This window comes from Camelus ferus, chromosome 8, assembly GCF_009834535.1.
Source record: "Camelus ferus isolate YT-003-E chromosome 8, BCGSAC_Cfer_1.0, whole genome shotgun sequence".
In the NCBI taxonomy this organism is placed as follows: Eukaryota; Metazoa; Chordata; class Mammalia; order Artiodactyla; family Camelidae; genus Camelus; species Camelus ferus.
Window position 1 is genome coordinate 44,635,570 of NC_045703.1, and position 18,369 is coordinate 44,653,938.

Sequence of the window (18,369 nt, forward strand, 5' to 3'; positions counted from 1 at the left end):
GGTATTCTCTGCTTCAGAAATTGTCTTGATGCTGAATCAAGTTTAATTGTCATCTGATCACTATGCTGGTGAGAATTTCTATTCATGGTTGAGTCCCCTTGAACCCTGAGTGCTGGTTGCAAAGCATGGGGTTTCAGAAATAAGAGAGACGGTTATACTTACTTGGTAGTATCATTAGTAAAATTGTGACTACACGTGAGGTTTCAGAAATGTGCTCGTCTGTAGTTGTGCATTGTGTACACTGTATAAAGGTACTCAACCAAGGGGGAGACTGAGAGCTTGAATCCAGCGTGTCCTCTTCTTGCCAATACACTACTGAGCTGTGCTTGGGTGCCCAGCCATGTCCACTTGTCTCTTCATTGTTCTGAATATGCCCACCGTTTTTTTAATTTTCAGAAAGGCACCATATAAGCAGCCACACTCCCTCAGTCTTTAGCTGGTTCGGTCAAATGGGAGGTAGTAAGAGTACAGCATTGCACAGCCACTCCCATTTATATTCCAGTCACCTCCCCTGTGCCTTTGCCAATCCTGTTCCCTCTGCCTGGAAGACTGTAGCTCTTCTACCCCTCTGTCTAAGACTAACTCTGCCCGACTCTTTAAATTCAGCTCTATTGTCTGGAAAGGGCACTTAATGAATCCTCATCTGAGTTAGCTGCCCTTTTCTGTGCTTCCTTAACAGTATTTGCATGCTCTAATAGTTCACTGCGACATTTTTAAGTACAGGTGACCCTGGAACAACGTGAGGCTTAAGGACACTGACCCTTGCAGTTGAAAACCATGGAAAGTTTTGTAGTTGGCCCTCTGTATCCACAATGTGGCATCTGAGGATTCAACCAAGCTTGGTTCATGTAGTACTATAACGTTTACTGGAAAAAAAAAAAATCTGTGTATAAGTGGACTCCTGCATGTTGTTCAAGGGTTGACTGTGTATCTTTCTTCTCCGTGGGCTGTAGTTTGAAGACTGTACCTTATTTATATTAATATCATGTAAAAGTGTTCAGTAGATGTTTAAGGAAGGGTGGGAGGGGAAAAAAGCAAGAGCCTTTCTAATTTGCTTAGAGAGATTGAAACATTGTGTTCAGTGTATAGATAGTAAGAACCTAAGCCACAGATTTTAGCCAAAAGTTACTGAAAAAATGATGGAGCAGAATGAGGTAAGAAAAAAGTCTCGCCAATTTCCTTTCTTCCTCTCGTTGTTTCTTTGCACTTCTGCCATTTTCTCTCAGAGAGAGAGAGAGAGAGAGAGAGAGAGGTTCCTAGGTTATCAATAGAAATAACCATATTACATAACTAGATGTGTTACCTACATTTAAAGGGTCTTTTTCTAAAATATTACAGTTTGATTTGAAAATAAGTTAGTGAATGTGTAAAGGAGCAGTGACTTTGCCATGTCAAGTTGTCCATCTCTAGTAAAAAAATCAATAAACTCTGTTTAAAAATGTCATCCTTCTGCCTTACATATGAAAATGAGAGGATTTGAGATTTCAAAGTACAATTTGTTTTGGTAGAGTGAAAATCTGAAAAGCTGGAAAGGTTTAAAGGACTGTGATTTACACCAATTTTAATTAGGCGAATCCAACTTGATCAGACTATAAAACACTATTATTGTTAATAAAATATGATTAGCAATATTGTATTCACTGACCCTAGAATCACCTTTTAATTTCTATTGAAACATTTTTTAAGTCTCTAAGAATACTGTTCTGTGTATAAATACACAGAAGCACATACTTACGCATTTGCACACATACACACACTAGTAATAAAATCTGAACGCTCACTTTAAGTGAAGTGGCGTATAAATGATGCATCACGTATATTCAGTAAGTCTCCTTACATGTCCTACAACAAAAAATAAAACACAGATGCTTCTTCACTTATTCTATTTAATTGTAGTTATTTTCTCCTGGTTTGAAGTGATTTTTTAAAATTATTATTATGAGAGAATTTTGAACTTATTAATTGGTATCTACATTAAAAAAAATTCCCAGATCTCGTTATATAGTGTCATCTCTCCTGAGGACACTAAATCATTTTGAGAAAAGTGAGATGAAAATAATGGGGTTTTGTTGTCTGTGATAATGATCATTTTATATTGTTATTCTAGCGGACCAAATTCACTCTCTTAATGGTAAACAAAATGAGATGTGAATATATGTGGATGTGATCATAAGCCCTGAATATCAAGTAAGGCAAGAAGAATTGGGTTAAAATTCAAAAGGATCTTATTATCTTTATTGAATATCACTCCCGAAGTGATTGTGGGGGAATTTTCTGCACCAATATATTAGTTAATATTTTACAATAGAGAATTGATAAGCAATTATATTTGTGGGTGGCAGTATTCTTCCAAGCAATATTTATACAATGACTTTCACAATTTATAAAATATTTTGTTAAAATTAAAACTAGTAATCTCATTAAAAATTATGGTAACAAGGTAATTCTACAAGCTTATTATGGCACCTATAAATGTCTTAGAAAACTTAGAATTATCAAAGTACTTTACCAAATTAATGACATTGCTCCACAATCATGATGCTATTAAAGTATCCTCGTATAATTTAAGCCTTTTCTATTTTGAATGGTAGAGAGCATTTCTTTCTATACAATGACTTACATATCTGTAAGTAGATGAACATAAAAAAATACTATACTATTGAAATTATATTCTCCCACATTGTTTTTATTGCCCTTCGTTTTTGACTCTTGCTGCAAAAGACTCTATTTTGCTACAATGGCACAGATCACAGAGATCACAGAGCTAACCTAAGGATAAGACTTCAGATGCACTGTTTCATTTCTCCTTTGGCAAGTGGAGCTTAATATGAAGCATGAGCAAATGTAACTGAAAGAGAAGACAGAGCAGAATATAAATAGGTGCTTGCATAAAGGTGTATCTGTGCATCTGTCACGTTAAGTAGCATTTTAAAACAAAACATGTGGTTAAAGGGAAATTTGATACTATAATTTAAAAAAACTCTCCTATACCTCATAAAGAAATGAGCTTTCATTTTTCCAATAATACGTAAAATAGTATTTAGTCTTAAAAAAAAAAACCTAGAGTTTGTTAATAAGAGTTGTGGGCACAATTAAGCATCACCTTACGACATGTTACCATAACGTGCAGGCATGCCTGCTTCTCAGCAAAGATTCTTCAGTGGACATCTGCCTCTGTATGGATATGCAAATACATAAAAGCCTGTTATTATTTCAGAGATACTCACAGCCCCCACACAAATAATGAGAATCTTTCTATTTTCTCTGTAATAAATTCTGAATTCTCACTACTGAATTTCCTTGTGAGCCTGTTTCCTCATAATAAGCTCTTGCTGTAACAACAACAAAAAATGTGAACCTACATATTTGCACAGAAAACAACCAATTGGAGTAGATACATATGATGTGTTGTACTACAAAGGCTTTCCAACATGGACCTGGATTCCTCCAGAGTGCCAGCAGCAGATTTCTTATTATGCTTTGGTCTCATCTTCAGTGCCAGTGACAAGATTTTTTTTTTCTGGCTGAAATCTAATTACTAGTGGGGCTGGCAGGATTTCATCTTGTATCTACACTGCAGTAACAGGAAACATTTTTTTAAATCACCTTGCACTTGAGAAAAGGAGCACTTAAAGGGAAAACGTATCCTGTGAGAGGGGTAAAATGAAAAAAATATATAAACATAGCCCCCAGTGGGTTTCATGAGTTCCTCCCAAATATTCACTGATGAAATTTTTCACCCTAGGTGTGCAGAAGGCTATTTTGGACAACCTTCTGTACCTGGAGAATCGTGTCAGCCGTGCCAATGCAATGACAACCTTGACTTCTCCGTTCCTGGCAGCTGTGACAGCTTGTCTGGCTCCTGTCTGATATGTAAGCCAGGTATAACGGGCCGGTACTGTGAGCTTTGTGCTGATGGATATTTTGGAGACGCAGCTGATGCAAAGAACTGTCAGCGTAAGTCCTGAACTATTGATGCCCCTGACAGAATTGATGTATTGCACCTCAAGGAGCTGATGAGTGCTTGAGTGGGGATTGGAGAGTAGGAAATTATGTGTAATACATGTAAGGTAGCTGCACAGCCCATCCATAGAGTCTGAATATTCAGGTAGATTTCTTTGTGCTGAGATTAAATCCTTTCAAAACTGCTGCACTGTTGAGGTGTCATTGTTTTTCAAATGATACACATATTTCCGTTTACATGTGAAATGAAGATTTTTAAATAAATCTACGTCTATGACAGGTAAGAAGAATTTGAAAATTGGGTAGGCCCTATTTATCCTTATTGTTTATCTCAGTTCCAATCATCTTCTTGAAATAAATTTATCCGCCCCCATTATTCCATTTGTACCTGTCAGTAGGTGTTAACCTGTTATGCTTTCATATGTAAACTTCATATCCTTGCATTTCATAATAGGTGTAAAAATCGGCCAATATTCTAACACACTGGCATTTGTGATTGTTTGAGAGATTAACTATCACCTTAGGACTGTTCATAGAATGCTACTTCTGTGTTTTCTTTCCACAAGACTAGCTATATTGTAGGGCTTCATCCATATTAGTTACATTCCCACCCTAACTGTCATCTCCTTAGCTGTGTTATTTAGAGTTGCATAGAATTTATAAATGCTCTATATTAGTGATAATGTAATATGCAAGGGTGATCTCGTGGAGAATCAAATGGAGTGAGAATCCATGTTAGTCCACGTTAGCACTGGACACTGCCATCAACTTCACCTGCTGTTATAATCTTTAGGCAGAGCAGGTTCACGTCTGCTGACTTCATTATCTAAGATGAGACTCTTCTAATTATTCAGTTGAGTCCCAAGATCTGCAAAATTATGGAAACCACTAGGAATGTAGTGCCTGTTATTGTCTTCCCTAAACACCAAAGACCTGATAGGGCCCCCAATTTCAATAAGAAATGTGTCTTTCTCCTCACAGGTTTGGAAGATGCGTGCCAACTTTTTCTCATTTAAAAATGACAGTTTGTTGAGTCAAAAACAAATCCCTCTCGGAATAGTCAGCAACTATTAATATCACCCATAAATTGTCAATTTTTTTAAAGCAGTATTTCTAGGAGGCTTAGAAGCACGTTTAAACACCGTGGATTTGTGGCATCTGTGTAAAATCACAGGAAGCATAAGAAATTTTCCCATTCAAACACATCATCTAGAATCTACACTTTCTAGCTGTGTGAGCTTGGGCAGGACATTTGACTTCAGTGAGATTCGGTTTCCTCATTTACATAAAGGGTCATAGTTTTCTGTGGGGATTAAAGAATCTAGCATATGAGAGCATCCCGGGAGCTGCCTGGGGCCTGGGCTGCTCACACCTAGTAGCTCAGTAGCTCCTTTTGTGGAGATGCTCTTAGCCTGTATGAGTATCCACACCTCACTAGTTTTAGGGCTGTGTTACTCGTTGAATGACCTTGTTTACTATCTTCCAAAAACCCTCTCCATAAAATTGAGGAGACAGTTCAACTATTTTTTTATTGTGGTAAATTCAGGATCTGTAGCATGAAGTCTTAAGAACACATAGAAGAATTTAGTATAAAGACACTTTTGAACCATCACCAATTTTTATATCACTTGCCATGAGGTATAGACATGATTATGTTTTTTTGTATATATATTTTTATTGGAATATAGTCAGTTTACAATGTTGTGTCAATTTCTGGTGTACAGCACAATGCTTCAATCATACATGAACATATATACATTCATTTTCAGATTCTTTTTCAGCAAAAGTTAAGTTACTACAAGATATTTAATATAGTTCCCAGTACTATACAGTATGAACTTGTTTATATATTTTATACATATTAGTATTTGCAAATTTCAAACTCCCAATTTATCCCTTCCCACCCCCTTCCCCCTTTGTTTTCTATGTCTGTGAATCTTTTTCTTGTTTGTAAATAAGTTTGTTTGCCTTTTTTTTTTTTTTTTTAAGATTCCACATATAAGTGATACTTATGGTATTTTTCTTTCTCTTTCTGGCTTAGTTCACTTAGAATGACAATCTCCATGTCCATCTGTGTTGCTGCAAATGACATTATGTTATTCTTTTTATGGCTGAATAGTATTCCATTGTAAAAATACATCACAACTTCTTTATCCAGTCATCTATTGGTGGACATTTAGATTGTTTCCCTATCTTGGCTATTGTAAATAATGCTGCTATGAACATTGGGACATGATTATGTTTTTAATGCTCTTTAGCATATAAAAATATCAGAAACTTATTTACTGTCCATTTTATGATATTTCATAGATACAGTGGCTCTTCTATGCAGAGTTAGTAAACCCTAAAGAAAAGAAAATTCACAGTAAACTATTAATTTAGTTGCCTCTAGATCTGTTCCTGAAAAGCATACTACTATAAAAAATGTATTTTGCCTTTTGAATTTATCTATATTGTTTGTGTCATATATTTCATTTTTAAATACCAATTAAAGTTCTATATTGTTTTTTATTATTTTAAGAAGATTTTATGGCATATAATCTGGTATTCCTTACTCTAAGAAAAAGTGGCTTTTAAATTCTAGATTTTTTGAGATTTTAAAAATTGATTTATAATGTATGTATATAAGAAACTTGTATAAAGAAACTAAAAGTATATACAACAATTCTAGTATCCAAATGAAAGGAGTATTTAAGGAAAATATTTTCTTCCACCTTTTCTCACATACCAGCTATAGACTCTCTCTCTTTAAGCTATTACCTAAAGATAACTGACTGGGGTCAGTTCCTCAGGGGCCTCCCAACTAGTATCAAGTTAGCAGACACTGAAGGCCACACTGCTGGAAGAAAAATCAAGCAATTTTTAGGAAACAGTAAAACTAAATACAACCCCTAGCCAAATGAACAGAAAAATAGCATAGGCTCGTGGAGTAGGTATTTATAATTTTTTATAAGTTGTGCTTAAATCAAAATATTCAGAGACATGAAATAGTGTACAAAATTTACCAAAACCATCTGTGAATAGTCTCAATTCCCATGTCATCTCCCCCTCACATTTTTATTGTGGTATCAATGCAATTATATGTACTATAAAAAATACACTTGTAGAGTACAGAGTGAACCATTCATTACTGTTCTTTTTGTGAAAAAGCTGCTTAATTTTTAGACTGATTTATTATATGTTCCCAGATAACATTGGACAACTGCATAACACAGAAATGACAAAAGATTACTGAAACCAGATACATTTTCTATATTTAGAGACAGTATAAATGGTAAAATAAAAATGATTTTTAAAAATTATAATGCTATTCTCTTAATACACTTGAAAAAAGTTTTTATCTTATATACATTTTATTGAATATGTTTGACGTACAACATTTTATAAATTTAAGGTGTAAAAACATGTTACTTTTATACATGTATATATGGTAATGCGGTTGCCATTGTAGTGATATTTATCCTACCATATAATTATGGTACAATATTATTGTCAATATTCACTATACTGTGCATTAGATCGCTATGGCTTATTTACTACTTGTTGAAGTTTGTACCCTTAAACAACATCAATTTTATCCCCTCATCCCATAGTAACCACCATTTTACTCTGTGCTTTTTATGAGTTTGACTTTTTTAGATTCCATGTATAAGTAAGTGGTATCAGTACTTGTCTTTCTCTGTTTGACTTATCTCACTTAGCATAATGTGCTCAAGGTCCTTCCATGTCATTGCAGATGGCAGGGTATCCTCCTTTCTCATAGCTAAATAATCTTTCACTGTGTATATACACCACATCTTTTTATCCACTCACCCACTGATGAGCATTTAGGTTGTTTCCATATCCTGGCTATTGTGAATAATACTGCAATAAACAGGGGAATGCATATATCTCTTCGAAATACTGTTTTCATTTCCTTTGGGTATATATCCAGATGTGAGATTGCTGGATTATATGGTAGATCTATTTTTAATTTTTTGAGGAACCTGCATATTGTTCTTCATAGCGATTGGACCAATTTACATCCCCACCAACAGTGTACATAAGGTTCCCTTTTCACCACATCCTCACCAGCACCTGTTGTCTCTTGTCTTCTTGATGCTAGTCATTCTACAGGTGTGAGGTGATATCTCATTGTGGTTTTGATTTGCATTTCCCTGATGATTAACGGTGCTGAACATCTTTTTGTGTGCCTGTCAGCCACTTTGATGTCCTCTTTGGAAAAATGTCTACTTACTGCTTTTGCCTTACATAATTTTCTAATCTCAAAGATTTATGTATATGTGTATATATGCGTATTTTATCTCAAGCTCATTTTTTGAGCTTAGTACAAAAACTGGCACATAGTAAATAATCATTACATTGAAAAAATTAATTAATTTTGCATCATTAATAGTGGCATTAATATTATGCCATGCATACTATTAATTTTGATAATTTCTCAATATTATTTCAGCTCCAGAGTCAGTATGCATTACTTGTAAGGAGACTATAAAATGTTTAATGTCACCCCAGTGTACCTATGGAGAAGCAGAACAGCTGGAGGAGTGATGGAAAGAACATTTTACCTGAAGTCAGGGGACTGAGGTTCTGGACTCAGCTGTTTCACCTGCTAATCACATGGCCTTATTTGAGTTATGGCTACTTTGAATTTTAGCATCTTCATTCTCAAAATTGGAGTAATAATGGTGGCATTAATATTTTCAGAGCATATGATGTGCCAGGAACTGTGCTGCAGCTTTACAGAAATCCTTTCTACAGCTTGTAGAGTTGTAAAGATCAAATACTATAATGCCTAACAGAAAACCTATCAATCAGAAAACATTCTATTCTAAAACTTTGTGGTACAATTACCATCTGGAGGCCATTATTATTTAACAAGCCTGTTAAGACTGTTAGAACATTTTTCCCAACCACAGATCTCTCTTCTCTTTGCAGCCTGTCACTGTAACACCAACGGCTCCTTCTCTGAAATTTGCCATGCCCGGACAGGGCAGTGTGAGTGCAAACCTAACGTGCAGGGACGGCGGTGTGATGAGTGCAAGGTAAGAAACAGGAGCTAATCGATGAATCACTTCTTTCTTCAAACTTTTCATTGGCTTTCAGTGACATACACCTGAGTATATTGAATGATGGGTTCAGGATTATCTAATTCTACACGTAAAATCACTGTGATCATTGAAATGTTTTCTTCAAAATAGAACAAAATTTGCCATAAACTATCATGTGACCTTAACCTGTGTTTTCTTGGTAGTGAGTTTGTGTAATATTTACTGTAATTCAGATATTTCTGAAACAACATACAAATTTAACCTCAGTCTATGGAGAGTCAAGGACTCTTTGTTTCTATGTTTTTGGCAAAATGAAATGTCTCACCCTTTGCTTTTACCAAACACTTTGTTCTAGTTCCATCATTTAAAAGATCTGGAGAGCATTCTATTCAACACAAGCTTTCAGTAGAGCAGCAAATCATAGTATTTTTTAGACACCATTTTGTTACAATGAAACACAAATCAAAATATGTTGCTCTCTGTTCCTGAACGTATTGCCCTGCCTTCAGCTTGGTGAGCACCTTGACATTCCTCCATGAGACTGCATGGATTTGCACTCTCTTTCACATAAATATGTAATTTTGGGGTGATAGACACTGTTAAGCAGAATCAAGCACTTCTCAGATGTCAAACTGGCCTTTCTGTAGGAAGCTTGAAAATATCATTTGCTTCTATCTCTTGAATAACATTATATGCTCTTTTTTTCTTCTGTTTTTCTATTGGTTTTTAAAGCCCACTATGAGGTGGGACCCTGAGAAGCAATTCTGTGTGTTATGTGGCTGCAATCCCGTTGGCTCTGTGACACCGCAGTGTGATATTACAGGAAGATGTGTCTGTAAATCAGGCTTCGTAGGGAAACGATGCAACCTCAGCAGGCAGGTGCACCGACAGGAGCAGCAGCCCCAGAGAGCACAGTGGGTGCTGGGGTCCCCCCAGAGGTGGGGCTTCAGCAGCTCCGGCGGATGTCCTCGGGGAGCCCATCGGCCTGTGGCCCCGGTAATCCCAGAGGCGCTGCATGGCTTGTGCTTCGGCATGCTGTGTTCCGCGTGCTGCTGCTGGCCTGCCCTGATGGTGTCTTACCAAATAATCGTCGCTAAGTGTGCAAATTGCAAGTGTGAAAACTAGGCAATTCCTGGCTGAAGTCTTCCTTGTAAAGACAGCTGTCAGTATGTTTTTAAAAGTATATTCAAGTTCATAGGTTCATAAACGTTTCAAATGATCACAGATTCGTAGAAAACAAGGAGAAATTTGTTTGTAGGAACCTATAATCTTAGAAGTGGAAGGAACCTCAGGCATTATTTGGAGCAAATGAAGGGAACAAATGAATGAAAAAATGAAGGGAAATCTAGCAAAGAAAGTGACTTGCCCAAGAAAATCAAGCCCAGGCTGACATTTCCTCATATTTATGATTTTGTTACATTTCCACATCATAATTTTGCTCATGTATACGACAAACAACAAGCACACTATAAATTTTCAACACACTATAAATGTACAACATATACAAAGTAAAGTAGCATGTCTTCTACTACAAAAGTTTGGTCCTCCTTCTCATAGGGCAAAACAAAACAAATGCTGGGAGGAAGGAAGTTAATAAGAGAAAAAGAGGGAAAGAAAGAGAGGAGGGAGGAGGAAACAATAGGTTCAAGGCCAAGTTACAGAGTACCCAGAAAACGGGACTTGCTAGTGTAGACTCAGAGCTTCTGGGAGAATTAAGAGTAAGGGATAAAAGAAGGATATGGAGAAGGAAGAGGAGGAGAAGAGGAAGAGGAAGAAGTAAAAGAAAGAGAAGGAGGAGGGAGGGGAAGAGGAGATGGAGGAGGGAGGGGGAGAGGAGGAGGAGGGAGGGGGAGAGGAGAAGGAGGAGGGAGGGGGAGAGGAGAAGGAGGAGGGAGGGGGAGAGGAGAAGGAGAGGAAGAGGAAGAATGAATAGAAGAAGAAGGAGAAGAAGAGAGGAAGAGGAAAGGCAGAAGAAAACAAGTATGATTTTATTTCTTGGCTGTTTATTGACATTTTGATGTCAGTAAGAAAACTACTTTTGATATCAAACTGCCTCAGGTCAAATCCCAGCTCCATTGCTTCATGTAAACTGTAAAACGGTTTCTGAAATCTTTCTGTAATTCAGCTTCTTTATCTGTAATAGGACCTACTTTATAGGGTTTATGTTTTCTTGGATCCTCCAAGGAGGAAATGCCAAAAAATGTACGGGGGGATACTCCAGTGAAGGATGGCTGGGGAGAGAGCATAGTATTCAGGGAGCCTTTGGCTAAAATGCAGGTCTGAGCATGTGAAAGGAGAGAGGGAAGGAAATATTGGGTAGAAAAGCCTCATTGGGTGCATTCTGCCCAAATCTGAAATTCTTGGCCAGGTCAAGGGGAAATGCCCAAGTAAAGTTTGCCCATTAGGGGATTCCTGAATTGAGCAGGAAGATTTTGGTACTTCAGTGCACCAGTCATTGACTAGGAGAAGTGTGACTTGCTCTGAGCTCCCTGAGTGGATCCAAAAGAGTGGAAGCAAGCTGGGCTTATTAATCAGAGACACTCCCACTGCAGGGACCAGTCCAGGCACCTCCATGGCTGTTTCTGAGTTGTCACGAGAACAACTCAGAAGACATCCATCTGCAGAGTTCTTAGTAAATGTTGAGTGTTATTACTGTTATTATTACTATTGTTATTCAGTGAAGACATCTTTAAAAGAGAGTATGTTTTTCAGAAATAAATGCATACATTTAAAGTAAAAGAAAGGGACAGTAACGGATCAATGTGTCTCCAAAATAAAAATTTGGCAGAATTTTAACCCTGATTCATGTCCTTTTCTTACGTATCCTACAGCGCTTATGTATGGAGTGCTGTTTTGTCCTGAGACCATTTCTCCTGTGAGGCAGTATATGTGAGAGTTAAGAGCACAGACTCTGAAGCCAGGCTGGCTGTTTTGGAATCCTGACTCCACAATTACTTGACCTTTCTGTGCCTCAGTTTCACCACTCTGTAAAATATTGTAATAACTAACTTCCAGGATGTCTTGAGAATTTAAATGAATTCATATTTGTAAAGACTTTAGAACAGTGTCAGGCACACAGCAAGCATAACATGTGCTAGTTTTTATTATTACCCCAAATGAGAGTAAAACCTTACCACTGAGACTGAGCAGGCACTTCCTTCCATGTATGTTTTACTTTGTTAATCTCAATTAATAAGAATGTTTGTTCCTTAAATTTGTTTACTACAGGGCTTTGCCTAATCTGTGAAATAAATTTCTGAACACAAATTTATTAACATTTTATCACTGGATTCTTGTAGAATTTGTTTTGGTGTAACTTAGGCTTTAAAACTGCATTAGTTAAATATTTGAAAAGTGTGGTAAAGACATTACTTCTTACATATTTCTTTACATAATCAGCTGTGGAATTTTTAAAATAAGTAATGATTTGGAAGTTCATTTAATATTTTATTGATTTAACCATTAAAGGTATATGTAGATTTACAGATATGCTAAGTGAGGCAAATTTAGGAAATAAAGATGAATGGAAACTGCTATCTCTATGATTCAAATACTAAATCAGAAAATTTAGGATATAAGGACAAATGCACAATACTACTTAAAAAATGCTTTAGTATATAATGTTCTGGTCTTCTTTCTGTGCATATATGTTCCTATTTGTGTGTGTCTGGGTGGTATGTGTGTCTTTATGGGTATGTAATTAGAATTGTAGTATAAATATAATTTTGTATACTACTTATTGAGATTTTACTTAATGCTATATGCTAAGCATATTCATATTGTTAAAACTGCTTCAAAAACAGGAGTTTAATGATTGCATATCATTTCATAACATGAATGTATCATAATTTAATTTATTCAACTTTTTCTGTAACATTGAACATTTAACTGCCTCTACAGTTACTCACTATAATAAATAATATCATAATGGGTATGTTTGTACTTTAGCCATTTTCCCAATTTCTGATTATTTTTCTAGGCTGGGTATTTAGAATTGTATATTGAATTGGTTTTTAGGAATAAAAATACGATGTTTTATTTTTTTTCTTATAACTAAATTTAATTTCAAAAGCAAGCGTTAGGTCATTTATTAGAAGTGATGCACACCTTCTTCTTCAATTATATAGTGAAATCAAAATTAACTAGAAATAAAAATAAAGTCAACAGTAAATATAAAGATTAAAATGATTATCAAACTTAATCAACCCATTTACATTTGAAAAACAAAACTATTCTTAGCTACAGTCATTTAAAAAGACTAATTTTCAGTGTGATTTTGTTTTCCAGGACTTATTTTTGATACTGTTAAAAATAATGGCAAAAATGCATAATGGGGCTTATTCATTTCTCTTTGGGTGGCTCACATTAAATAGCAAGATTTATTTTTACCAAGAAGTAATTATTAAGTCTAATTTTCCAAAATAGGAATTAGTTTTACAAAGAAGTAATTACTGAGGCTAATTTTCCAGATTAAAATATCATAATAATGTGACAGACTTGTTTAAAAGACAGCCCTGACATACTTTAAGTAGGATATGTGCTTTTCATTTTTCTAGCAGGAGTGATTTTTAATCCATCAGCATTTTCTAACATATTCACTCTAGGTCTGATAACATGTATTTCCAGAAAGTCAGCCAAGGCCAGTAATGCATGACCATGGAAGGTTATTTCTTACAAATAGATAAGATATGTGCATATGAATAACTCATCAGAGAATAAAAGTTCTCCTTCATCTACCTAATCTGGTACTTTGATATGTGCTCTCACAAGTCAGTTTTGGTTGTTAGGTTGAAACCCAAGAAACTAAATGTTAGTCAAACCAATTATTTTGTCAGTATAGGCATAAGCTAAGAGTTATATTTACAATGTGAGCCCGATAGAAGTAGTTATGGATGTATGACAAAAAAATTAGATCAAATATTTAGAGGAAAAATGATTTAACTTTAGGCTGCTGGCCAATAATACTGAAAACATTTTTACCAAGTAAAAGAACTTAATGAGATCTGAAAATAATCGATTTGGATTATTAAGAATGAAGCATGAAAAAATTTTAATTAAATAGAAATGCCATCCTAGCTTACGTACACACTGCCATTAGAATCTTGGGAAGTATAGGGCAAGGCTGGTGAGAATAATAAGACTGAATGATAGTGCCCTAGTTCTGCCAGTAATCTCAAAGAAATTTCAAAGTGAACTTTTCTCGTAGACACTGTAGAAAAGGCCTGTTAGATTAAATGACAATCCAATTGTCGTCACTGAAGCACCTTGATAACCCACAGGCTCCTCTTTTCCCGCCTGATCTTACTGTGCATCTTGTTCCATTGTGAATTATTGATTTAAATGTAATTTTTCTCCTGCCTTTTCTGTGCCAGCCTGAAACCTTTGGCATCCAATCAGCAACGGGGTGTGTTCCCTGCAACTGCAACTCCTTTGGGTCTAAATCATTCGACTGTGAAGAGAGTGGTCAATGTTGGTGCCAACCTGGAGTAACAGGAAAGAAATGTGACCGCTGTGCTCACGGCTATTTCAACTTCCAAGAAGGAGGATGCACAGGTCTGTAAATAAGAGTAAGCCCTACGCATTCATTATCGGGTTTTGGTGTTTAGGCGTCCATAACAGCTTGTTATATAGGGTTCCTGGAGATGGAAGGAAATGCACCTTGGCAACAAGCGTATGATACAAAAAGTATTTAATCTAACATGTAATATGTATTTATTTTAAATAAACTACATGAAATACATCACAATTTGAAACATTGCCCTGTAAATAACTGTGTTTGCAAGTACTCTATAAAAACCCATCAGCAGACCCCAGTTCTGCTGTCTCCCTTCCTATCTGTGACCTCTGTTCAGTCATTCATTCAAAAGGCTACTGCAGCTTGAATGTCAGATGTTCAGTTTTTCTGGTGCCAGTGTTACCTCAGTTTAAACTTTAGTCCCAAGCTAATACAGTTCAACTTTTCCTTTTCCTATTGCAAAATTGGTACAAGGATCAGGGAACTTAATATCTTTTTCTGGTACCAAAAAATATGTATGTTTTCATCTACTGCCAGGTGCCTTGAAAACTGTGATGTTCTGAGAGAAATAGATTGGCTCTAGATACTTGCTAGTTCATGGGAAAATGCAAGCAGGGGTTTCTAGCCATGATTCCCTCAAGCAGTATTCTCATGTCCAGCCACAGTCTTCCTACAACATCCTGAATTAAGAAAATAGAAATTAGCATGCTACAGATGAAAGTAAAGATTGAACATTTGACTTAACTTATAGTCACTAATTTGGAATTGACCCCTATTCCAACGGCCACTAGATTGAATGTTACCCTTGTTTACTAAACTCACTAATTCAACATTGATGATACTCCCACACTCTCAGCACCAGAATAAATAGACAGCAAGATTAAGACGTTATTATTGACTACTGCAGCAAATTTATGTGAGAAGTGGCAAGAATAATATTTAAACTTATTTTAAAAACCAGTGCCTTTCAGATAGTCTCAACCACTTTTGATATACGGTTTTTATATAAATGAAGCCATTATAAGTTATTCTGAATGTTATAATTGTAGATCTTCTAAGAATCTATGAAGGTCTCCATGCCAATATTGTATATATTAAAAATTTTGCAGCTGCATTTTAAAATATATTTTGGTTTTTTAAATCCAACTCTCACTAACATTTTCACTTCATATGAATTGATGAGAAAGTACTATACATTCAGATCTATCCACTACCAGAAATTATAAATAACAAAAACATTATTTAAGATTATTAAATGGTGGGAACATTTTAGAAATGCAGACTAAGTAGCATTCTAACCCAGAGAAGCAGAACAGAAACAAAGTACAAAACAGGCAGGATAGCATTATGGTTGAGAGCATGACTCCCACAAAGAGCTTGGATTTGTTTAGTGACTCCACCAGCAACTAGTTATGTGATCTTTACTGAGTGTCTTTGTCTCACTGTCCCTCTGCAAAATTCATCTATTAAGTCAAGAAAATAATAGTATCTACCTCAGTGGGTTTTTGTAAGAATTAGTTGAGTTAATGGCTGTAGTATACTTAGAGTAATGCCTGGGACTTAAGTGCTAAGTGAGTGTTTATTATTATCATCCCATTTCTTTATGAGTATTATCAGTTGTGCTAAGCATTTCATTTTGGCAGGGAAAACTAGCTAGTTACTCAAGTCTTCTTCCTAGTCAGTGTTATGATTCCATTGAGTAACTAATTAGAGAATTTCTGTTTGCAAGTAATGACTGTTCCAAGATAATTTTTAGCACATAAATTTAAACATAATGTGAACAATTTATCTTCTTAATAAATGGTGTATATAAAATAAATCCTTTGGCTTAAAATTACCAATGATAATAATGAAAACAATGGCTAACATTTATTTGGTGTTTATGTCAAATATTGTGCTAAACATTTTTCACAGCTGGGATGTAATTCTATAAGCAATGATGATTGTGATCCCTTAAAAGGTGAACTTAACCAAATAGCCTAAATGTATTTTTTAAAAAGATTTAATCGTCATATAACTAATTAAAAATTTTCTTATAACATTAGTCTCCTATTTGAATCTGAGTGTTTGATGGTATTTTCCTCTTTCCCTTTTTTATTTGAAATGCTGCTAAAATATACTCAGCAACTGAGTCAACTACAGCTAATAAGTCGCATACATTCCTTGTCTTGGATGGCTTTGAAGGTCTTCTCAAATCTTTTTTTTTACTTTCTTCAAATCTTATTTTTGCATTCTTTAAGGAAGTACAATGAATAAGGATGTTTGTACTCTTCATATATTGTATCATAGCTAAAAACCAAAATCCATTGAAAAGAAATAAGGCAGATGGTAAATGAAACTCAAAAAAAAATCTTTTTAAAATACACAGATGAACTTATTTACAAACTAGAAACAGACCCACAGACGTAGAAAACAAACTTACGATTACCAGAGGGGAAAGGGATGGGAAGGGATAAATTGGAAGTTTGAGATTTACAGATACTAACTACTATATATAAAATAGATAAACAACAAGTTTCTACTGTATAGCACAGGAAGCAATATTCAACATATTGTAGTAACCAAAGACTATGAAAAAGAATATATATATATATGACTGAAACATTACATTGTACACCAGAAATTGACACAACATTGTAAACTTACTATACTTAAATTTAAAAAACAACCTTTATATATATATATATGTATTATATATATATTTTATATATTATATATATATTTCTGTGATTCAACTATTATAAAATATTTGCAAAACTGAATGAGTGTCATTTATAACTAAATACATGATATACTGAATTTAGGAAGCTTATTAAGCTCATTGGTTTTATCGCAAATCTGAGTCATCTACAGGAATGAAATATTAATCTATACAGCACAGAAAAATTAGTTATGAACTTGAAATAAATATAGAAACAATATTCTAACCTTGATGGTATCTAAATATAAGGTAATACAGTTAACAGGGAATCTGATACATCAGTTCTCTTTATCCTTAGTTGAAAAGCTAAAAATGTTTTACCTTTTAAAATTTTAAATGAAATTCAGTATATCTTTATTGAACAACCCTTCTGAAATACACTGTACTATGATATAAAAAAGAATGAGTTTTTATTTTCGAGAATCTTTAACCATAGTATGGAAAATAACACAAATCACACACACAAAAACCCACAAATATAAAACTCAACACTTTATGTCAAATTTTAACTTTTTTTTTATCCTTTCACCTGTGAAGCTTGTGACTGTTCCCATCTGGGTAATAATTGTGACCCAACGACTGGTCGATGCATCTGCCCTCCCAATACCATTGGAGAGAAATGTTCTAGATGTGCACCTAATAACTGGGGCCACAGCATTACAACTGGTTGTAAGGTGAGAAGATTGCTTATTTCATCTGATAATGTCTTTTAGGGATTTCTATTTTGGTAGGGCTCTGTAGTCAAGGATTTCAAAAGCCAATGTTATATTATAAAACAATATAGAACTATCGCTATAGAGTGATTGCACGTATTGATCAGTATCTTACATTTTACTTGCAGGAAAGATGGTAAAGTATGTACACATTTATGCAGCTTCATCCATGACACTTAGGAAACAAAAGGAAAAAGAACAGAAAGCTCTGTAATAAAATCAGAAACATCTGTAACTTCATACCTACACACAATAAAATTTACCTACAAAGTACAAGGAAATTAGGAACTAATTAAAGGAATTTGCCAAAAATGTATAGGAATTTCCCCCGAATTATACCTAGGTCTCAGTTTTCAGGAAGTAATTGAGAGGATTCTGAAGAGTCATATAAACAACCTTTACCTTACACGAAATCCCCATTTTTTT

At 35.0% G+C, this 18,369-nt stretch overlaps 1 protein-coding gene across 2 annotated transcripts in view; it reads left to right on the plus strand.

Annotated features, from left to right (window-relative positions):
- LAMA2 (laminin subunit alpha 2) overlaps window positions 1-18,369 on the plus strand; it is a 516,055-nt gene that overhangs the window by 307,606 nt on the left and 190,080 nt on the right. For both annotated transcript variants that reach the window (XM_032484891.1, XM_032484892.1), the window contains exons 19-22: window positions 3,746-3,957; window positions 8,902-9,008; window positions 14,387-14,567; window positions 17,768-17,904. In XM_032484891.1, the coding sequence (XP_032340782.1) occupies window positions 3,746-3,957; window positions 8,902-9,008; window positions 14,387-14,567; window positions 17,768-17,904 (637 nt within the window). The remainder of the gene's footprint in view (window positions 1-3,745; window positions 3,958-8,901; window positions 9,009-14,386; window positions 14,568-17,767; window positions 17,905-18,369) is intronic.